The sequence below is a fragment of the Caloenas nicobarica genome, chromosome 1 (assembly GCF_036013445.1).
Source record: "Caloenas nicobarica isolate bCalNic1 chromosome 1, bCalNic1.hap1, whole genome shotgun sequence".
Taxonomy (NCBI): domain Eukaryota; kingdom Metazoa; phylum Chordata; class Aves; order Columbiformes; family Columbidae; genus Caloenas; species Caloenas nicobarica.
Genome location: NC_088245.1, coordinates 16279950 through 16303055, shown reverse-complemented (window position 1 = coordinate 16303055; position 23106 = coordinate 16279950). Strand labels below are relative to the sequence as shown.

General features: G+C 45.0%; 1 protein-coding gene across 1 annotated transcript in view; it reads right to left on the bottom strand.

Moving 5' to 3' along the window:
- The window catches only part of SLC2A13 (solute carrier family 2 member 13), a 153088-nt gene extending 147480 nt beyond the window's left edge, over positions 1-5608 (bottom strand). The window contains exon 1 of the mRNA XM_065640239.1: positions 4896-5608. Within this exon, the coding sequence (XP_065496311.1) occupies positions 4896-5445 (550 nt within the window). The 5' untranslated portion in view covers positions 5446-5608. The remainder of the gene's footprint in view (positions 1-4895) is intronic.
- Positions 5609-23106: the final 17498 nt, after the last annotated feature.

Below are 23106 nucleotides of genomic sequence, written 5' to 3'. Positions count from 1 at the left end.
CAAGCTTATGCTAACAAACCTTTGTCTCTGGAGGAAAAAACACCCTATGAATCTCTGGATTGAAAATCAGAAGCATCTGCCAGAAGCAGCATAGAATATTTGGGTGCTGAGGGTCACCTTCCCCTCAAAAATGTGCTAAGGTACAAACTCCTTTAAAAAAATGGTGGACAGTCACTTATGAAAACAGACTGAAGCTTTAGAGCTTCCCATGGGAGGCTGAGGGGGAGAGATTAATCTGTAATTTTCTCCAAGATGAAATACACAACACCTGAAAAAGCTCAATATTATAGTAAAAAAAAAAAACCAACCCTCAGCATTCATATCTTCATCTTTAATAGGCAACAATTCATACTGGTTATTTTCCAATATTTTCAAAGCATACACGGTAGTCCAACTGATATAGTAGACCTTTACTTAACCACTGGAAAGATAATACAGAGCTGGTACTACATGATGCTAGTCCTTTGGTTAAATTTGATTATTTGTTATTTGCTACTGGACCTTACTGTCAGTAGAAGCCAGTCCCACTAGGGAAGCCCTGAACCATATGCCAGCACTTTTCACTCCTGCCTAATTCCATGTACAATCTTGTTTCCTCTACTGAAAAAATGACCTACATATGCAGTAAAAAGACGCTACAGGAACACTACATATGTCACATTTGAATACAGCCGTTAAAAAAAAAAACCAAAACAAAACCCTTTAGACATTTTGAGTACAAAGCAAGCACTGAGCAGCAGGCTCACATTGTGAAGATACATTCCATACCAGCAAAAACAGGGGTCAGAGAGAAGATAACGCGCCCAACCAGTCAGGTCTCCATCGCACTGCAGACCCAGGAACAGAGCGTGTGCCCACGCAGTGGCCCTGAGAAGTGACTCTGCTGTCACAGGGGCTTGGGGAGCGTGTGCATTAAGCAACGCACAAGCCACACACTGAGCAAGAAAACAAAACACTGAAGAGCTGCTCATCAATGAGCACCATCTAGTCTGCATGCTGAACAAGACAGGAGAATCTAATCATCCAGCTAATGACTGTACATTAAGATAGAGATCAACGATCAACTCCACAGAACAAGCTTAATCCTGTCACTTCCTGAACTCTGCGTAGCTCAAACAGCTTTCCTTCCACAGCTGGTACAAAAATGTTCTCAAAAAGGGACCTGAATGACACACTACCTGGAACACCACAACACCACCCACGTACATCAGCTGCAGGTTTGCAACCTCCAGCATCCTCAGATGACGGAAGGATAAACTGCTCCCATTGCAGACTGGAGAGCCACAGAAACACATCTGGCCAATGGGTTCAGACAAAGTGACTGTGGAGTCAGGACATCGGACTGACTACAGCCTAAGAAAGGAGTGACTTTGCAAACACAGCTATTCATTGTTACCCTGTCTAGTCTCTACTGCGTTTAACCCCAGCACTTAGTTTGCTCACTCTTCACCTCCCTTCTCATGGCAGTAGCGTTTCAGTAGAACTGGCTTTCATCTACGGCCATGCCTAGCTCTAACCTTTGGAGTTTCAGTTCTGGCCTGTCCTCAGGCTTTGGTAGGACAGACCAAAGATGAGCCAAGTGAAGAACCTGGCTTTCCTGCCAAGCGTGCGAAATACAGCAGCCAACACAAGGCAAACCTATCTTGGCCCTCAATCCCGTACCAAGTGTGGCTGGTCACCCTTTGGCAGCAGTCCAAGGCCTTTAGTATTATCAGAAGCAAAAGGTCCAAATGTGCTTTGTTTTTCCAAGCTAAGCTCACACAAAGCACTACCAAGCACATGAACCAGTTTCTTCAATGTCTGGATTTTGCCCACATTTGCTGTAATGAATATCCGTCCAAACGCTGCATTCATGACACCAGGCTCAGCCAAATTCCTGAAGAGTCAGGGACACAAGAGCTGCTCAGGAAGGGGCAGTATGGGAGAAGGAATGATGGCCATAACCTTATTCTTAAGTCATCTTGCCTGTCGTTGTCATGAACTATCAAAAATATCCAAGCATATTCTAAGTTCATGCTGAATGTGGTTTCCCTTTTTTTTTGCATTCTCTATATTTTGTATGTACATTGAGGGGAGAGGAGGGAGGACAAAACTGTTTCCAACCATAAAAATCTATTCAACATTTGCAATAAGAGAGGACTTTGGCTTGTCCTTGAGAGAAGGTCTTTATTTCCACAAACATCTCCTTCTGCAATTGCTGGGGAGAAAAGGAGAATATTTCTATCTCAAAACAGCTCTACAGCAAATGGTAAGAAGCAGACGAGACAGCCAAGGGAGAGATGTTCCTCATTTCAGCATATATCCTCCAGTTTTCATCCTTGAAAGTTTAACCGTAGCCCTTTATAAATCACAGTCATGAGAAAAATGGTGTTTTCTCACATGGACACAATTAACACAGATCTGCGCTGCACCAGGGAGGGCAGAATGAAGTCCCGCAGGTCACCATCCCTGCATCTGCTCTTACAGCACCACAGTACTGCCCATAACACAGTAACTCATCTATTTAATGCCAGCACACACAACTTCCTGGAGTAGATCTCTTGATGTGCTGTTGGCAGAGTTACGGGAAAGAGATTTCAAAAATGTATAAAATCATACACAGTTAAGTTTATACCAGTTTGCAGGTAGGAAAGCATTTCATAACCCTACACCATCGCACCCTTACATCTCAGCAGTTTGCACTGTCACTGAAGTGTCACATTACCAAGAGACCTCCTTACACCAACGCTGGAAGTTCTTGCTCACTATGGGCAGTAAAGTGATAGTCATAGGGCTCCAAGAGATGAAAGGGAAGAAACTGGTTAAAAGTTCAACGGATTTCTAATGCCTTCACGAAATTATTCAGGCTCCCTCTGGTGGGGGATTTAATGTAGAGACTGTTGCGGTTTGCTGTGTGAGAACACTTTTGAACCACAACATTTTTTTTCCTTTTGTAAAATAAACCTTGTTAGGATTGGATTCTGCGATTCTTGGAGCCTCTTGTGATGCTTCAGTCACAGCAATTTAAGGTAATGCTTTGTTTCTGGCCATAAGCTGCAACCTTTGATAAACAGGAGAAAATATCAGCTTTTAAAACATACATTACTGTCTTTGTTGCTCCAAAATCCTCAGAACATTTCTCAGTCCTTACTTCAGGTCTCCAGCAGAACCACCAGCTTTATCTCCAATGTGGAAAGAGGGCAAGGGGAGATCTCTCTCCCCGACCACACAAGAGATCCACAGCTGTACAGAACAACCCTCAGCTCCAAATTTCCATTTCTGTCTTTTATATATTAATTACATTAAGCCCCAAGTCTCATACTCCTCCAACAATAGCAATGTCATTTATCTGCACCACTGTAAGACAATTCCAGCATGTCTATGCATCTCTCTACAAGACACATAGACAAGAGTCAACCAATCCATCCATCCCTTTCCTCTCTTCCCCTGAAGCTGACAATGTAACCAGTTATGACGGACAAAGAACATGAGCAGCTTTACAACACAAAAAGACATCAAATTTGGTATTTTTAGCATTTACCACTAAACATATGTACTACATATTGCCATCAAGATACCTGTTCTGCCACCTCATAGTCAAATTTAGTTTTCTTGTCTGCTAAACGTTGCAATGAACATTATCAACATTCTGCAATCTGAGGTCTTGATTAAAAAAAAAATGCAGATAGGTAGCATGTAAAAAATAAACAACCACCTAACTGGGGGCAGGAAAACTGCAACCTGAAGATATTCCTTACTGTACAGGAAAACCAGCACAAGCACTTTCAAGAATGGAGTCAATTTTATTTCTGACAGCCCTTATTATGACTCACTAACTTTTTTTCCTTAATAAGACCACAGATTGCATCACAGCAAGTGTTTCTATAACAAGCCAGAGAATTCAAAGAATCAATCAATGGCTGACAGAACTTTGCTATGTAAAGGTAAACAAGTCTAATCCTCAATTTATCCTCATGCTTTTAGATAGGAAGAGTTGCAAGATCACAATAAGAAATATTTACCTTTTTTTTTTTTAAATACATACTATAGTCCAAGTACTCTGAACAACCTCAAATAGCCCCATCTTGGATGAGTATAATTCAAATTATCCTGACAGGATGGCAGCTAAAGAGGAACCAAAATTCTGGGGATAGTTAGAACATAGTCAGAACAGAAACCAGTCTCAACGATCAGAGGAAACACTCCTCATCACTTCAAGTTTTTTGGGACAACTATAAAGTTTTACCAGATCCTACTGCTTGCAAGTTATGCAATGCATGTAGGAAGGCGACCTGAGAACAGCAATGCACATTCTGTTCTGCAGGATGCTATTAATGAAAACTAAAGCCTTCCAAAGCAACTGTCGTCTCATTTGACCAGAGAGATTGCTACCTTGTTTTGCCCCAAAAGCAATCCTGAAGTGCCCAATGAAAAGCAAAAACGTGCAGGGAACTCACGATTCAGAAAGGCATGATCTCCTCGCTCCCGACTCCCCAGCACCCTCCCAAACGCAAAGCTCGCGGTGGGGGCTGCTGGCGCTGACAGACCACCCCAAGGACGAATTTGGGGAAAGGATGCGAGACCATTCTAGTACAGAAAGCGCACAACTCGGACACCAGCACCTGCCAGTAACAAGCGGGCAGAGCACACACACACACACTCTTCCTTTCCCCGCAGACCCCGTCCTGACCGCAGCCCGGTCACACATGCCCAGCACTTGCAGCCCGCGGGCCACTGTTCGCCCTTCGTCTGCGGGCTGCCTCACATGAACGGGCTGGGGACGCGCGGGTTTTCGGCTCGGTCACACCTGCCTCTGGGGGAGCGCCTCCCCGCCCGGGGCAGGAGCCGGGCGGCCCCGGGAGCCGGGCTCGGGCTGCAGCGGCCGGAGGGGCGCGGCGGGGCGGCGCGGCACTCACCGATGCCCAGCCCCACCACCACGCGTCCCCCCAGCAGGGTCTCCTTGTCGCGGGCGGCCGCCAGCACGCCGGCCCCCGCCGTGAAGAGGCCGCTGGCCAGCAGGATGCAGGGGCGCCGGCCGCACAGCCCGTTGAGGACGCCGCCGGCCAGCGCGGAGAGGGCGGCGGCGCCCACCGTGCTGGAGACGAGCAGCTCCTGCCAGAGGGCGTCCAGGTTGAGCTCCCTCTTGAGCAGGAGCAGGGCCCCCGACACCACGCCGGTGTCGTAGCCGAAGAGGAAGCCCCCCAGGGCGGAGAAGACCGACACCACGTAGACGAAGCCGGGGGTCTCGTCCTGCTGGAACTGCCGCCGCGCCGCCCGCTCCAGCTCGCCGCCCGACGCCGCGCTGTTCAGGCTGGAGCACGACTCGGCGGCGATGAGGCTCCGCTCGCCCGCCGCCGCCGCGCCCGAGCCGGCGGACCCGTCCGCCTGCCGCCGCCGCTTCTCGCCCATCAGGTTGCTCAGGCTCCGCAGCGTGTACTCCACATTGTCGCCGGCCTTGCGGGACATGGGACGGCCGCGGCGGCTCCTGCCCCGGCCGGGGGAAGGCAGCGGGCTGAGGCGGGAGGCTGCCGGGCGGCTCTGGCTACAGCGGCGGGGCGGCTGCTGCTGCTGCAGGCGCCGCCTGTCCTCGCCTCGCCCCGCCCGCCCCTCTCGGGCAGCGCTCAGCCGGGTCGCATCGTCCCCCCCGCCGCCGCGCAGACTTGAGGGGAAGTTGCCGCCGCCGCTCCCAGCGCCCGGGCGGAGCGGGGGGCGGGCACAGCGGCGAGCGCGGCCCCGCGGGCGCCCTCCCTGCTCCGCCGTGGCGGGCACTGCCGCGCATGCGTCGCAGCCGCGCCTGCGCACGGAGCGCCGCGACGCCGCCCTGCCGGGAGGTGCTGGCAAGCGGCGGGCTGGCGGCAGCGCGGGAGGCGGGCGGCAGCTCCGGGCGCGCTGGTTTGTTACCGGATACAGGAGAAGTTCGGAGCTCGTTCTCGTGTTTATACCTAAAGCGGAGCATAGCGGTTTGATAATTCCGACTTGGGGCATTTTTGTTCGGGCTTGTGACCGGGATGAGGACGAAGCTGCGGCGCGGGCAGCGCCGGGGATCTGTCAGCGGCTGCGGGACAGCGGCGCCGCCTGCTGGCGGGAGCGGCTGGCGGGAAATGCCCCATTTCCCGGGAAATCGGGGAGCCCGTGCCCGCCGGTGCGCGCGGCAGGGCCCTCCGGCTACGATGCAAAGTGTGGGGAAAAAAAGAAGTCACACCAAAATATCATAATTTGTGCTTTATTGCATATATAATGGCACATACTAAACAAAATTTTCCTTCTGACATGGCAGTCTTCTGTCAAGATCGTCGTACTAAGGCCAGCCAGCAGATGAAGAATTTCAGTAATTAATTGGATCAGCTGTTCTCTGCCCACACCTAGTGAGCAGTACTCGGTCACAGTCACATGAATTTAACAATTAGAAGAGGGAGCAAAGTCCAAGGCAGCCGGCTGTGCACAGCCTCTGTGCTGGTTTGCCTCAGAGCAAGCTGGCAACTGCTGATTCTCTGTGGTCCAGATAATACCAACTAAATAAAACAGTGAGCTGTAGCTACTACAGTGAATTATAATTCATAATGAATTACAATGTCTAAGTAGTTAATCTAGTTAGTGACAGATGTGCCAGTGCATTTATAAATAAAATAGGTCACGTTTGAGCATGTGAGAAGCCTGAACTAGGTAAAAATTAAGCACGTTAATATTCAGTTGGTTTTAATCAAGATTTGGATGATATGGTGTGACTGGCACAGAGCATTCCGTATTCCTGTACAGGCTGTTAAGGCCTGACCCAGCACTAGAGCAGGAATCAGTTCCAGGCTGTGGCATCAGGAATGAAGTTCTGTTGTGCTACAAGAAGCTGTCCCCTCAGGTCTGGCAGGTCCCCATGAGCAGACTGGCTTACGCTTCAGCAACACCACAGGAGGGAGATCTGTCATGTTCCAGAGGTCTCCAGACTTGCACACCAGTCAATACTTTTTAAATGCAAGCCCCAAACAAAAAAACGTGGGATGTAGCGCATTAAACAGAAAGCATTCACACCAAATCCCTCGCCAGCCAGAAGGAGTGCTTTCATAGAATATTGTCACAACAGCTGGCTGTCACAAAAACAACCTGTCTTTTCAACAACCATGAGAGAAGCTGGAGGCATTCTGTATGTTACAGTTAATAGAGACTCAGGAGAGCTGACAAAAAGGGTTTTTTCCACTGCTGGCCCAACACAATCACTTGCAGACATAATTTCTCATCAGATCATGCTGTCAAGATTATCTCTTAAAAGGATTCCCTGAAGAAACAACATAGAAGTTCAGCTGTGGGACATGTTACACTGAAGACTGACTTCATGAGAAAGAGGGAGGATTTGTTTGGTTTATGTTTAGATTTTCATTACTGTGATCATCTCTCCGGAGTACTGGATTTAATGATAAAAGCTCGCTTATAAATGATTTCACATAATGCAAATTGTTGTAGGTATGATTAGTAACCTAAAACAGGGCAGCCAGATCCAAAGAAACATTTGGGTGGATTTTAGGTATGACATTATGCTTCCAAAAGATTAAATGTTTAATTGAATCACTGTTTAGGTTTGCAGCTCTGCCTCGTTTTTTCCTTTGCACAATTGTTTGCCAGGTGATGTGAACTAGATCAAAGAACTCGTCCAGCTTTAAGAAACTCAATTTTTTGTGTTTCAGCAGACGGCAGGAATAATTACAGGATTTCACTACTTTTATATTGTTGATACATGGCATACATCAGAAAACATCTTCAGGAAAACTGAATGCTTTGTGCGTGTGCCCAGAACTGCCCCGGACCTGAGCAGCAGGGGTAGCTCCTGTCCCTGTGCTGGCACTCAGAAGCAGCTGTGATGTCTCTGTTAAGTTTAGTGGAGTTTTACAGAAGGCCAAAGCAGACCATAAAACAAAGAATATGATTCAAACAGAACAGGAATTGGCTACTTATGAGAGGAACTTGAAGGACAAACCCAGAGATAAATCTTGAAGAAGACACACATAGTAACAAACCATGAAATTTGGCAAGGACTAGTGGTATATTGTGAACTTCGGTGATCTATGCTTATTATACAGTCATTTTAATACAAAAACACACCTCCTCGTCGAAGGCTACCCACCTCCAGGAGACCACCCCTACTCACTGAACATGCATAGAAGATTTCATGTTTACCATTTAAACCGAAGGGAGCAAAGCTTAGACCAATTAACTTTGAGGAGGCATAAATATGTACAAGATGTTAGGAGTGGCTAAGAGTTAAAATGTATGAACACATAACTCGGTTTGCTTCTAGTGTGCTGGCTTTGCAAGAGATCGCCCAGCACCCTTTTCTGTGCAGAACTGTCAACAAAGCAAATACCTTGACCCTGTTTGTGAATTGGTATCTGCACACCAGGTAACGACCCCACCTTTTGGGACAAGTGCCTAAATCTCCAGTCCAGCCCAGGTGTAGGTACAGGTGCAGCAGGTCTCCCATGTGTCAGCCTGGTGGCTGATAGCCTCACCGGAGTCACAGATTTCCTTCGGGCCAGCAGGATTGAAATCTCTTGTCTCACAAGAAGATTGTAGGTTAAACTGGGGAAAAAAAAACAGGTTAAAGGAAACTGGGTTGCTGTGCAGACAAGAATGCAAGAGCCATGGGGCTAGATGGACAGTGAGGCAGAAAACAACCTGACTCTGTGGCAGAAGAAGGTCCAGTTTTGTCAGTGCTGGTTATGTTCTTTACATGAAGCCATGGTTGCATTAAAAAAGAGAATAATACAAGGAGCAAATCCCCAAACCAATAATTCTTCCCATCTCAGTCGATGCTGTGGGGGTAGGCATGTCGGCCTTATCCTCGTGTGAGCGTTAGCAATACGGTGTGCAGCCTCTTGTGTTTTTAGGCTCCTTAACTGATTTTCTGTCCTTTAGTGTTACGATACCTTAAACTGTGGTAAGCAACCTGCCCTGTCACTCACGTTATTTTGCCACAAGCAGAGTTGCTATGTAAGTTGAGATATAACACTGTGCTAGGCTGAGGGAGATCCCCTGGCTGAATATGCAAAAAAGGAGCAGCAAATCCTGATTATAGTAGCAGCTTAGGTAGTATCTGAGACCTTGGAAAAGCACTGATTTTTTATTCACTGATAGTTCACTAAGTTTCTTAAGTTTGCACGCAGTTCTCAAGGTTCAGAAACCTTTTCTCTGCACAAAGTTATACATTATCAGTGTGCCAAGGAATATGGTTAGGTACCTCTGAAAAGACACAAACCCTGGTCCTGGATCACATTGGTTTGTTGAGTTTGCGAATATGTATTGGTAATATAAGGCTAGGACTATAAGGAACACGCTAGTTTAAAAAAAATAAATAAATCTGTAAATAGGAATTTATATTAAGACTAAAACAAATTTGAGCTGTATATTGCCTTAAAACTCCATTTTGTTCCAGAGTCCCTCCTATTCTTGCAACGTGTTTTGGTTTCTTTGGGAAGAAGATACTTTTAGATAAATTCCATAATTTTCCAGTTTCCATATAACTTTCCTTCCCCAGCCATTTTCACTATCTTGGCAGAGTTGCTTTGTTCACTTATCTGAATGTATCTATCCCTTAGCTCTCAAAAAATGAAATGCATTAGTTGTTTGTAATCCTTCCACTGTTTGCTTTGGGTTCTCCTTTATACGTACAGACCCCGACCGGACCTTACTCCAATAGCTCAACAAAAGTCACCCACCTCGATTGTGGGTCCCACTGTTATGTGGGACTTTATTTCCTGGCTGCCCTGGCCTGCAGGGTGGCTTTTTGCTGGTTATTTACCTCCTGCCTTGGTCGTCTGAATCTGTGAACTGGGGCAACGCTATTGACCTCCTCTGTAAAACCCTTTCAAATTGAATGTAACATCGGAATTTGTTAGTAAGGAACGTACCGACACCGTGCATTTAATCCTGCTGGCCAAGTGTTAAGAGCTAAACTGTTTAACGAGTAGGAAGAGTTGCAGCATTAGCGCTGGCAGAGGGTGCAGGTGGTGGCGATGCAGACAGAAGCTGACAAAGCCGTGGGACCATGCCTTCCGTGCCTGACGGGCAGAGCTGGCAGCAGCACAGCTGTGTTAATCCCATGTAACTTCACCAAAGTCATCATGTGAGCTCACATTTTGCATAACTGCTCACTCATGCTAAATACATGAATTCCAGCAAACACACTTCAGACCCATTGAAAATGCAATTGCAGGAAACACGTGGGTTTTAAAGTTAAATTCTTCCCTCTGTTTTTAAGATCTCTGGCTTTTTCATGCTTTAGAGCAGGGAGTCAGTTTTTGGCAGGAGAACAGTTTCTTTCTGCTTTTGGCTGTCAAAAGAAAGAACTAACAAGATTTGACTGAAACAGAGCCTCTGGTAGAGTCAGCAGCGACATGTGTAAGAGCTTGTGCAAAATCGAGTGTGCCTTGGCTGGGTCTGCAGCCACTAAACTGATTCACAGCTGTGCACTAACCCTTGTGTGGGCTTCTGCAGGTGAGATTTGGGCAGCCCATTTCAGTGCTCTGCTTTAAAAATCAAGGCCCAGCATCTGCTGAAAGCCAGGGATGGTGCAAAATGGAGCGGGGCGGGGGGAAAAGACTTGTTATTTTACAGTTTTGAATTTTTGCATTTGTATACTTGTAAAGATGGTTTGCCAGGTTACAATCCTTATCAAGCCACTACTACCCTATTAAAGTTATAATTACTCAGCTACAACACCTGGCGGCATAAAAATCAAGGACTTGGCACCACACTACCGGCAAGATACCAGGGAAACACTGCACTTGATACACCGTGTCTTCAAACAAACGTCTGTCAGCACAGAGCTGGGTGTCTGTCTGCAAACAGAAGCCTCCTGCGGTGCTGCAGATACGCCCAGAACAACAGGTCATCTCTCCGTCAGCTCAGATTCCTGGGAGCAATGGGTAACCCTCTCTTCAGACACCTATTATCTGGTGTACATGAAATACACACGCAGGAAGAAGAGAACCACGTGCAAAACCCCTTAATTCTATTGCTCACTAAACAAATTTAATTTATCAGACTCCATTTCTCTAAAAGGTAGACAGTACTTCTAAACCAAATCCTTCTATGGATTATGTAAGACCAGCACATCAGTTGTCCATCATTTAAAGAAATAAAACCAAAAAATAAATTGGAAAGGCTTTTAGGCTTATGTAGGACTACACGCTATTCTGCATCCCTAGAAAAGTAATGGCCGACCCAGCATGAGCTCACTGGTTTTATAAGCTCTCACCTCATCAAAGTAAAATCTAGCCATCAAATTGAAGTCCCAAGAAGTGGAAACCATATGTTTTAAGCAGCAGGTTAAAAGCTGGCTTTGCTGTCAGCCCTGACATTGCGTTGCCTCTGAGCAGAACACTATTATACAGAATTGCTTTATCTGAGGTTGCAAATGAAATTGGAAACAGACTGGGAAGAATTCAGTTACTGACTCATTATGGTCGTACCCTCTGGATCTGACAGATGGTGAATCTGTCAAAACTTGTTTGGTGTTTTTTTGGAGAGAACTGTACAATGAGGGATAAGCAAGTTTGAAAGGGAAATTGGACCACATGAATTCCCTGTGCAAAGGCAAAATATGTACAGAGAGTGACTGAAGTCGACTGGTATGTGCCAGGATGTCATCCTGGCATGTGGAAGATGAAAACCAGTGTTTTCCATGGCTGGGTAACTGGATGGAGCAGCAGCAAGCTGCGACTTTTATTTGCCTCCTTGCTTATTTCTTTCTATATCTGTACTTCAAAAGTCCTATTTCCACCACTGTAGGTAGACATCTTTTTAAAATCTGTTTTGTTAGCCTGTGAGTATTAAAATCTGATATATTTTTAAAATAGGTCCTCTGTGAAATGTTTGATGGAACTCCATCTAGAAATGTTAACAAATTCCCTGACAAGCATCACACGTGTCACAGGTATATTTTCAAAGATAACATTAAACACTCCTGAAAATGGTATTAATAGTGACTCTTGACCCCTTCGAAGCAATCGATACGAGTATGTGCTGATCTCATGGGAAGGTAAATGCCATCAGTAGGAAGTGTTAAACAGTTGTTGATACTCACCACAAAGAAATGGCACTGATTTGTGAAAAGCCCCTGTGAGTCCAGTGGGGACTCTTGCTCACACTCTGACACTACTGCATGATCCTGGACTTATCTAGGAGACACTTCTGACTTGGTGTTCTAGGTGAAAAAAGAGGGGTGGGAGTTAAACTCATGGAGGTCTCTTGCTAGAGGCCTTCCAAGGTACCAGGCTGTTCTCATTAATGATGGAAAATTCCTGCTTCCCTTTACAGCTACAAATCATATGCCTAAATAAGGCAGATTGGGTCCCACCCCATTTTTGCTTGCATTAAAAAGGCAGGGATTCAAAGGCTTCCCTCTGGTGCCCGCACAGTGATGCACAGCGCCCAGCAACAAGGAGGAGCAGCTGCACTGCCGGGCACAGTGGTGGCAGAGACTTTGTGGGGTGGTGCACGTGGCTGGAGTGAGGCCACGGACAGATACGGGATATTTAGGAATGACAAGCAGAAGAGAGCAAGTGACGTGTTTTATGTTAAGTAGCTCTTTGACTTCACAGTGCCCCAGTATCAAACTGGAGACATGTCTGCTGAGAGTTTTTGGGTCAGATCAGGGTGAGGAGGAACCTGAGGATGTTGTGATAGGTGTGCACTGCAGACCATAAGGAGGCAGGGGCTGAGGCTTTCTGCAAAGCAGGAGTCTCCAACTTAGAGCCCTTTTCCTTGCTGGGGATTGCAGCCACCTGATTGCCTGCTGGAAGAGCAGCACAGCATCAGGCAGGCAATTCAGGAGGTTCTTAGCCCGCAACGGTGACATTTTCCTAATATGAATGCAAGAGGGGGCCAGTCACAGCCTTCTGCTTAATGGTGGCTTGACCTGCTGAGGGGCAGGGAAGAAGTGGGGGTGAAGGTGGTCGCAGGGCACCACTCGGGGTGCAGCAGCCACAAGGTGACAGATGCGGAGGAGAGCCAGGAAGGCAAGCAGCAGAGTTAGGACTCAGTGAGCAGACTGACTGGCTCAGGATATAGCCTGTGGGAAGCAGCCATGAAGGGGAAGAGTCCGCAGAAGAACTAATTGGTTTTTAAAGAGAACTTTCTGAGACCTTGTGCATGAGCTATCCCCTTGTGCAGGAACATAGGAAACTTCAGCTGACAGCCCATTTGGCTAAACAAGGACCATCCTAATGAACTAAAATACAGAGAGGGAATATACAGGAAGGAGAAGCAGGAGCAAAAGGCACTGCTGAGGCACTGAAGGGTAAAACCTTGGAGGCTAAAGCCCATCTGGAACTGAAATTAGTGAGGGACATAAAGGGTTGTAAGGTAAAAAGGTATACCTAGAGGTATCACATGGGTCGGCAGATAAATGTCTCTATGAAAACACATGTAACAGGAGAAATAAACAAGAGGAGTTAGAGATGTGCACACACCTGCAGGGCTCTGATGTTACTAGCATCACAGAGAAGTGATGGGGTACGGCTGCTGTGACTGGAGTGCTGTAGTGGAAGGATACAGGCTCTTTAGGAAGGACAGGCAGGGGAGATGAAGAGGGGGTGTCACCCTCGATGTCAATGACCAGCTGGAGTGCATGGCATTCCATCGGCAGATAGATGAGGAGCCAACTGAAAATTTATAGGTCAGGATTAAAGGGAAGGAAGGGACAGATGACACGATAGTGGGGGTTTGCTACAGACCACCTGATGAAGGAGAGTGCATGGATGAGGCCCATTCCCAGGCTTTGTCTCAGGTCCAGTTGGTTTGCTCCAAAATGAAGGCTGGAGTGAACTGAAATTTTGCACTTCAATCTATTAGGGATCAGCACTCAAGTTTGCTCACTAGCGTTGTTTTAGTTAGCGGATCAGAAGACCCCCACTGCTGACAACCTAGGGAGCGGTAGCTCCTGCCTCAGCACTTCTTCTGTGGTTAAAGTCAAAGGCATGAATACCAGCCTTGATGTAGGTGGCTGGGCGTGCTGCCTGTACTAAAGCCTTTATTACAGAAAACAGCTAGGTCCCTGAGAGGTGTAGCCCCACGTGTGATATAGACTAAATGTGAGGTCTTGGCTTACAGAAAGCAACATTTGGTATTGTCAGTAGAGAATAAAGCAATATGCATTTTATGCATTAATGTGTTAATTTGAAATATACAAGGTAATAAGGATGGTTTAATATTCAGCGATGGAGTTTAGGGTACATGCACTTCTTGCTCTGACAATGGCACATGTAGGTGACACTAAGTGTGCAGTTAACAAGGAAAGGGCAGGGACCTACTGTTCATCAATAGTACAGGTATCCTGAATACATCCTAGGGGAACACAGCCAAACATGGAGGTATGTAAATGTAAGGGCTCAGAGAGATAACAGAACACTTTTAAAAATTACATCTTGAGTTGGGCAATGAGACTGATACTCTTCACAACAAGACCACCAGACTGTAAACATATTAAGAAAGTGTGAAGGGCCTGGCTATGCTGAAATGTGTATTCTTTCAACACTGAAGAGTACTAAACTTAAATTGTATTTGTTGCAATTCTGCAGCTGTATGCTAATCCTTACGATAACTAATTTCAGAGGGAAACACCTAATAAAGAAGTGGAAATTTAAGTGGTCAATATTTTTCTAACAGTAGACAGGTGGAACATCTAAGTGAATAAGAAATCTTCAAGGAACATGATTTGGTGAACGTATTTACCACTGTTATTAAAAATACAATTCTGTGAGCAATGGGGTGGTTATTGCTCAGAACCAGTGACAAACAAGAAAGTGGTTTTATTCATTCATTGTCATTTTATTCTTACACTAAGCTCTCCAAAACTGGCTTTCAGAGAACAAAGAGTGGGAGAGAACCAGAGTGTGATATCATCATGCTAGATAGCATAAAATAGAAGTGTGAGAGAAGAAAAGATGAAGAGAAACAGAAGAGGATAAAAATGGCAGAGGAAGCAAAATCTTGAAGTACAGTAGGGGAAAGTCAGAATTAAACAAATAAATAAGCTTGTGGAAACTTTCCTTTTTCTCCATCTTCACTACTTGAGAGACATGGGGAGGGAAAAAAAATTGTGAGTAAACAGGTGTAATTCTAAGTTTCAGACACCGGTTCCAGTTAGGTTGGGTTAGGTCAGGAGAATCAATCAACAAGCAGCAGCTTTTAAGGCAAGAAAAGTCTGAACGTCAATAGTATTTGAAGAAAAATAAGAAGAGTAAATAAGCAATCATTTGTGGCAGAATCCCTCCCTATGCCTCCTCTTGCTATTGGGATTGACAGTGCTTTAAAAGCCCAATCACATTCACTTGTAATCAGATGGTGAAGCTGTGTATCACAGAGCTGCCACGCTGGCATTTGTTAAGAGGAACTTCTGCTGAAGTGTAGGACAGACCTTTACTTGGTTTCTTAGCAGGAAGATGTATTCCAGACGGGTGGTGTTTAGATCTGCCTCCAAGTGTCAGCCCCAGACCTGCACATGATTCTCTGGCAGGATCCTTTTCAAGCCTTCTTGTGAGCTGGGCCCTTTGCGAGGCACAACACTGCTGCTTGCTCCCTAGACTTGTACCCGAATCCTGCCTTTCTATGAGGCAGGGACAAGAGGAATGGATGGGATTTCCCTTCTACTTGGAACCTTCTTTCTCTAAGCATCACCAGCCTTCACCAACTCAGCTAGCAGCCTGCCCCAGGAAAAGCGTTTATTAGTGCCCTGCCAGCTTGAGGTTTCAACCTGTGCCTGAAGGCTGCAGTTGCTGGCCCAGTGCCCATGTACCTTCTTTCTCAGGGCCAATACGGAGCACACAGGAGCAGATGAACTATCCCAGCGGCCACCTGTGGGTAAAGACTTGGATGCTCTTGCACCAGCCCTTAGTGTGGGTGTGAGGTTCAGAGCCCATTGCAGAGGGCAGCCCACCCAGCCTGTGGCCATACAGCAAATCTCCTTCCCGCGCATCCAACCTGCCGTTCCCAGCCCTCCCTTGCTGCTGGGAGAGGGGAAGGGACCAGCAACCTGGGGAAGGCTCAGGTTTCTGCAGCTGCTGCCATTCCTCATGGACACACAGCTGGAGCCAGGATCGGCTTGTCCCTCATGAAGATGGTGGTGAACCGGGCTCTGACTCCTCTACAGGGATCAGCCTCACAACAAACACCTTCCCGTGACTACAGCTCACCTCTTCCGAGCCAGATGTGCATTGGTTGCTGCAGACCAGGCTCTCTGCTGCTCCCCACACAGAAATGACCTCTCTGACAGTGCTGTTTCTCCTGTTCCTCCAAGTAGCACACTTCACACAAACTGGTGTGCTGACAAGTTCTGGTTGAACACAAAAAATTACTTCAGCACCACAGTGATCTTTCCATTTTCCCCAATAATCTTGATGCACTGTGTATATTACTTTGTGCTTTGGGGCCAACAGAGCCCCAAAACAATGTTAGGGTTTTGAGCTAACAGCAATATTAAAAAACAGATTCTGCCCTGAAAGTGTATAGTTTAGACAAAACTAGAGATAGAGAAAATGGAGCTGGCATATAATGCGAACAGGGTTTGCAGTTATGTTAGCTACACTGTCCTCCTTATTGCCCACCAGGGAAAAAGAAGGGGAAGTAGACAGGCTGTGAGATGGATTATTTCTTACAGGCATGCTGATACCTCAAATTCATTCATAAAAAGGGAACAGGGAAGAGACAGGCAGGGCACTGTAGCACCGCAAATTACACTGGAACTTTCTGTAGTACTAATGTATCAGTGCCTGCCATTTGAAATTTCTGCATCAGGTATTTGGGAGTTACGTGAAAGGACAAAAAACAAAATAATTGTTATTCCTCAAATTCTCATAACTGCTTAGGAAATAGGGTTCATCAGCAGAGATCAAAGTATCTGAGACTTAGGGTAAGAGAGGAGATGAGAGGATCCTCCTGGATGTGTGAAATCCCCAAGGAAAAAAAATTACTAATGAAAGAAAATAAACCTTGTAAAATAGATCATTGATTTGTTGTATGGGGGAAGATCATGAGTGAGCTATGTTCTTTCCTCACAGGTCTTACCATGAAAGCTGCCACCATCAGCCTTTTCCTGACGCTGCCTAGGATCACTGCTTATCAGACCCAGGCAAAGATGTTTGGGTTTGGTACCCTGTGATGGGACCTGCTTCCATTGCCTATGTCATCAGGTATCCAGCTGGAACTCTTGTGGGTGGTACTTCCAGGTGCTGAGATACCTGTGTGGTTACTCCGCTGTTCTCTGGGCACCTCTGCTCACTCTCCCTTTCTTATACAACATTAAGAATCAACACCCTGTTCTGGTCTTATTTTCTAATTGCTGGTTGCCTTGGTGAGCTAGACCATTGATTTAAAGTCTCTTTGCAAGTAACTTTGCTGATGAAAGGGATGGACTTCCTATTCTAGGGAGACTTTTTCCAACCCTCTGAGAAAACAAATGAGTTTATGAGAAGCACTAAAGCAGATCTGATGCTGAGGAGCAATACAAATGCCTGCTTGAGGCCAGACTTTCCAGACTGAGGCATACTCACAGCAGGTTCATTTTCTGAAGCAGCTGAGAATCTCTCACAAGTCTCTATTGAAATCTTTTTCTCAACTATTTTTCCCCCCAGAAGGTTTTAATGGGTCTTTTTAGAAATCACAAAATAGATAGCTGATTTAAAGTCCTCTTTTCTCCCCAGCAATCATCATCTCCTGAGTCCAAAGCAAAGACATAGCTGGTCTTCTCAGTCCCAAGGTTGTAAGAACTGGATATTTGGTTACTGACATGGTCAAATCAACATCTTTCTTCCATCATTTACTCTTTGGAAAATTTTGCTGACGTTTTCAGGAAAAATCCAGACTGAAACAAATGACAAACTGCAGTCTAACAAAGTTATAACTGTGCCTTATTTCTAGTGGGAAACACTGGCATCTGAAGAAGTGAGAGTACATCTGTACCACATGCTGCAGCTTCAGGCATCTGTACCTGAACTAGAGCAGGGTACACCTGGCCACCCCAGCACAGAGCTCTGCTTGGGCTAATTTGTCATTCAGAGGTTTTATTAAAGTAGTGCTGAATATCGCACTAATGAAGCTATGTTGAACAGGTAGCCCAGGTACCACTTAATCCCCAAATTTTTTAGTAGTGTGGCTGCACTGTTATTTGGTTTATGGCCTTCAATTTTGCTGCACTTAGTGTAAGCCACTCATCACACTGCAACTTCATACAGGCAATATAACCTACCTTCTATTAGTACCATGCCTGAAGATGGTAACAGTTGGTCTTCAAATTTTCCTGTGCCAGGAGAATAATTTACTAATTCCTTTTGATTCAGTCATGAAGAATGTTGTGTCCCCAAACTGTCTATATTTGATGAAACAGGGTGAAAAGTTTGCATAGTAGAATGGACTACATCTGTTGAAAGCAGTGATCTTACAACAGCAAACTGCCACACCAGCTGTGTTCTGCAACATGAATTTATCTTGGAGACTGATCCTTAAAAAAAAAAAAAAAAAACACACCACAACCAAGCAGTTGCAGTGGCTTCAAGGGGTTCAACTTACATGTATAAATATTTAAAGCTTTAGATTTGCTCATACCTGCTATTCAGCAAGAAAAGAGCTCTGGGCTTTTCAGTGAAGCTTGGAAACATCCATTAATACACTTGGATACAATAATGGGCCAAAGAAGATACTGCATTAAAGGAAAGTATTAAGTTATCATAGACATTCACCAAAGGAAACTAGAAATGAAAGTATTACTCTTACACTGGGAGAAAAATTATAGCAACAGATCCTTGGGGAAGGGGAGATTGGCCCAGAGTGGGACAGCAATGCAGGCACAGGCAGTAACATCATTGCCAGGAGTGCTGTCCCACAGGACTTGAGCAAGATGAGCAAAGCAGGTTGAATGATGGTAATCACAGTCAGCCAAAGGTCCACAGTATCCACAGATCCACCAGGCAAGTCCATGGCAATAAGGCTGGTCCAAGGTTAAATAGGAAAATCAAGTCAACAGGTCAGGATCAGGTCCAGTGAGGCAGTAACCAGGGCAGCAAAGAGTCACTGGTGGCCAGACAAGCTCATAATAATGATGCTGATTCAAGGTGATGCCAAGCGGTCAGATGCAGGGTACCTGGACATGGCTGCAACATAACTCAGGCACAAACAAGGGCAGAGCTCTGAGCTGAAATGCAGCTCCAGAGTGAAGGAGCTGCTTCTCACAGCTTTCTCACACAACTCACCTGGACACAATTAACCCAAACCAGGGTTACACAGAAGCGCCATGTCAGCACCAACCTTGAGCACAGGCAGACAACCCAGAAGTGGGGAGTGTGCTCAAGGGCCTGACAACGAAAAGAACAAGATGAAAAAAAAAGTGTAACTGGCCTGTTTTATGCCCTATTTGTCATATATTCTCAAATATAGCTGGAAAAAGAACTGCTGAAATATCCTTCAGATGAGACTCAAAGTGCCAGGATCAAGAGAGGAGGAAACAGTGAGTAAAGTGGAGACGGTTTTTGCAATTCAAGTGCACATTCCTTTAGTTGTAGCATATGATAGGCTTTCTCTAACGGAAGTCAGCTGATGAAGGTACCAATTATGTTCTCTAGGGTGGCCTGAATGCATTCTTGCTGTTATGATCTGGTGCTTGAACCCATCTATTCGTCTTAAAAAAAAAAAAACCACAACACCAAAACAAAACTATAACTGAAGTTCATCTGACCAGTGGTTTTAAATTTACCACTTTTTATTATTGAACAAGACTATGTCTCAATGCAAGTCAATCTCTTTTGGGATCAGCTTTACCTGAACAAAATGCTACAGGCCAAATATAAACCTAATATCCTCCAGCATTCCAGGCTACTAAAACAAATACAAAAGTGTGTCAGCAGTTTTATCAGCTAAGTTCTAGAAACTGTTTCATAAGAGGTTTTGAATGCAGAAACTGCTATAGATCCTGTGTGCTGCCATCCATTGCATCCAAGGCTTGGAAAACAGCAACATCAATTTGAAGAAAAGTGGTTATGAAGTTTTGACTGTAAGAGTTAATGTTAAATTAACCTAACCCTAACCTAATGTAATTTAACATTAAGAGTTAATTTAAATGTTAAGAGTTAAATCTTTCTGTCTAATAATGTTGATACTAAAGTACTACTAACCCTTAACAACACATTTCTTCTTGGTTCAATAGAAGAATGTGGTGCCACAGCTGCTATTTTAATACCAACATCTGTCCACGCCTTATGGGGATTTTGACTTTAAAAAGAAAACTAACCAAGTGTATGCCGCTGATGAAATTTATAGAATATTAGTAAATGAAAAAGCATTAAAAGCTGATTGAAAATTGCAACATATGGAGAATGAGAAGTGTCAGGTGAAGTAGTTAGCTAAAAGAAATGCCATGGAACTCTGAAATGTTATTTACACATAATTAATTTGGAATGCAAAGCCCTGAGACTTTCAAGTCCTGGATGGTTAACACACACCATGTGCAGGTATGGTGGGTACACTGAGCATCCTTAGTTACAGAATTCATAAACGAATGACAGAGAGACAACTCTGCTCTTCCAGGCTTCCTTGCACAGAGCAGTCAAACAACTTTTTACAAAGGACAGAATAAAATCATTTTTTAGAAAGCTGCCTGATCTCATTTTCAAGGCATGCCAGCCAATTTACCTCACCTGTGGAAATCCCCATCTACCAGATTGCAGCTTCCAGCTGGAAACTTCACCTACAAGCTATTATGCTTTTGTCTAAAACACTGAGATGTTTGTCACTTCTCATTCCCACATCTAAGCATTTATACAACATCATCAATCACTTGCAAAGCTTAAGAGATAGTACTTCTTAAATTTCATATTAGAAGATTTATTTTACAGCTTCTTATTTTTTCTGGCTTTAATCACAGGCAATGACACAGCTTTCACTCAATGCACATGGATATATTTCTTCATGTACAGATGTTTCTCCACCACTTACATAGGAATTAAAGCACTGAAAATATGTTGGGAGTCAGTATAGCCAAGAAGTTGTGGATTGGTAGGTACTTATAACAAACATTTAAAATAATATTATTTAACTGTGAAGTAGTTAAGACATGCCCTGAATAGGTATTCTGGAGCATCTATCCAGCAGTTTGAATGTCCTATTGAAAAAATGGTGTGCTCATGACATTGAATATCACACTGCCATGACCAATAAAAGGCACCTGACTGTAAGTCCTTCTCTTGTGTGCTTCACTTAATCATTTGAAACAATTATTTTGAATAAAAGAGTAAAAAAATAGTCAACTGAGTTCAGAGGCAACATTTTTGTTACCAGGCATCAGCACTAATATTTGAAGCCTTGAACCTCTACCACCACAACTGACAGCCTTCAAAACTATTAATAGCTGTGCTGTGCTAACAACCAGCCAGCAGCTCAGTATGGAGCTCCAGCTGCTTCCAGGAGCCTGGAGTGAGACAGCTCAGAACAGCACCCAAGGGCACAGACTTAGGGCCTATTTCTAAATTTGGCTTGGCTTTAGGGGTAAAAAGGATACACTATGCCTATAATCTTTACCGTTTGCCTTAAAGATGACCTCTTCCACACAGTATCCTTTTCCTCTGCCTCATTCAGTACAGCTGCTGCGGCTGGTAGGCTGGGAACAAGGGATGCTGAGCACTTGTGTGAAATGGAGCGTTCCTGTGCAGTTGTTAAAATTATCAGGAGGACTGAAAGAGACAGAATGGAAATAGCAATTAACAGCTTATAGCTCCCCAAATGCTGATCAGAATTCTGTGTGACGCAGAAGAGACACTCCTGAAGCCCAGTGCATCTCCCCTGCTGAACATCAAAACCCTGTTATAAACTGAAGAGTTATGACAGCTTCTTAAAGATAAGGCAGCAACAGCCCTTAGAACTTACATCTATTGCTGATACCAGTCTTCCCATCTTCAGTCCTCTTCCTCTGCATTCCTTAATAAATGGCTTAAAACGTTCAGTGCTTGAACATACAAAGCATTGCATTTACACTGAAGTCACTGGGATTATCTTCCTGTCCAGCCAGCACTTCAGCAAAGACTCCTCAGTAATAAACACTCAGACATCAGAGAACTCTACCCACAGAATACAAACAAAAGCACCTTCACGGTACATAAACCCTCTTCCTAACCTCCTAAAGGAGATTTTACAACATGTTCTGAGGGCACAGAGATCTGGCTTTTGCAAACAAGATGAAGAATCTATTTCAAATCATAGCGCTCTGCTGTTGTTCAATCCCTTTTATAGCGGGTAATTTCTAACTCTCTACTATTGAGCATGGTTTATCAAACATCTCAAACAAGGTGATTTCACAGAGAAACACTGTCTTGTTTACATTCTCTCCAGTTGTTTGGAGCCAGCACTTTCCTGAACTTATAGTTCACACACTTGTTAGGCTCGCCCAGCTTCCCAAAGGCAGCCACTAGTGACAATTAGTCCTTGTCAGCCTCAGGTGTAGGCCCAACACCTACCACACATCCCGATGCTCCCTTGTGCCTTTGTATATGTTTCCACCATTTGCACAGGGCTCATAGAACAAACACTGCTCACATCACGTAGCTACAAAAACGTCTCAGGAAGAAAAACAGGCTCTCAAGTAACGCATCCGCAGTTTGTGAATAGTGACCTACACAAAGAGAAATAGCAGGTACAAAAGACAAGCCTTGTTTCTTCTCCCATTTTCAATGTAATGTTTTTCTTCAAGGGAGAAAATACCAACAAGAAAACTCAAAGATTGCTTGCTCTTAAGTATGCCACACAAGATACAGGTTGCCCATTTCATCCAAAAATAGTACACTGCTTTCTAACTGCCTCACCTTCTGAACATTGGGAACCCAGAGAAACAGAGGCAACAAGGCGCCTGTGCCGTAAGTCCCAGACACCTGGAAACCCAGGAAGACTTGCTGGTGAGGGCAGCCCATAAATGTCTTACAGGAGCCAGTGCTTGATCTCCTCCAGGCAAATGTCCCATGGAGGCATTTATGAGGACATATGCAGTACATCAGCCAGGCATCTTCATCGCAGGGCCCGGATGCTCCTGCACGCTTCTCCTTTGCAGTACATCTTCCAAGACCCAGTACTGTCTGGTCTTCTGCCATTTGCTGTATTAATGAGCAT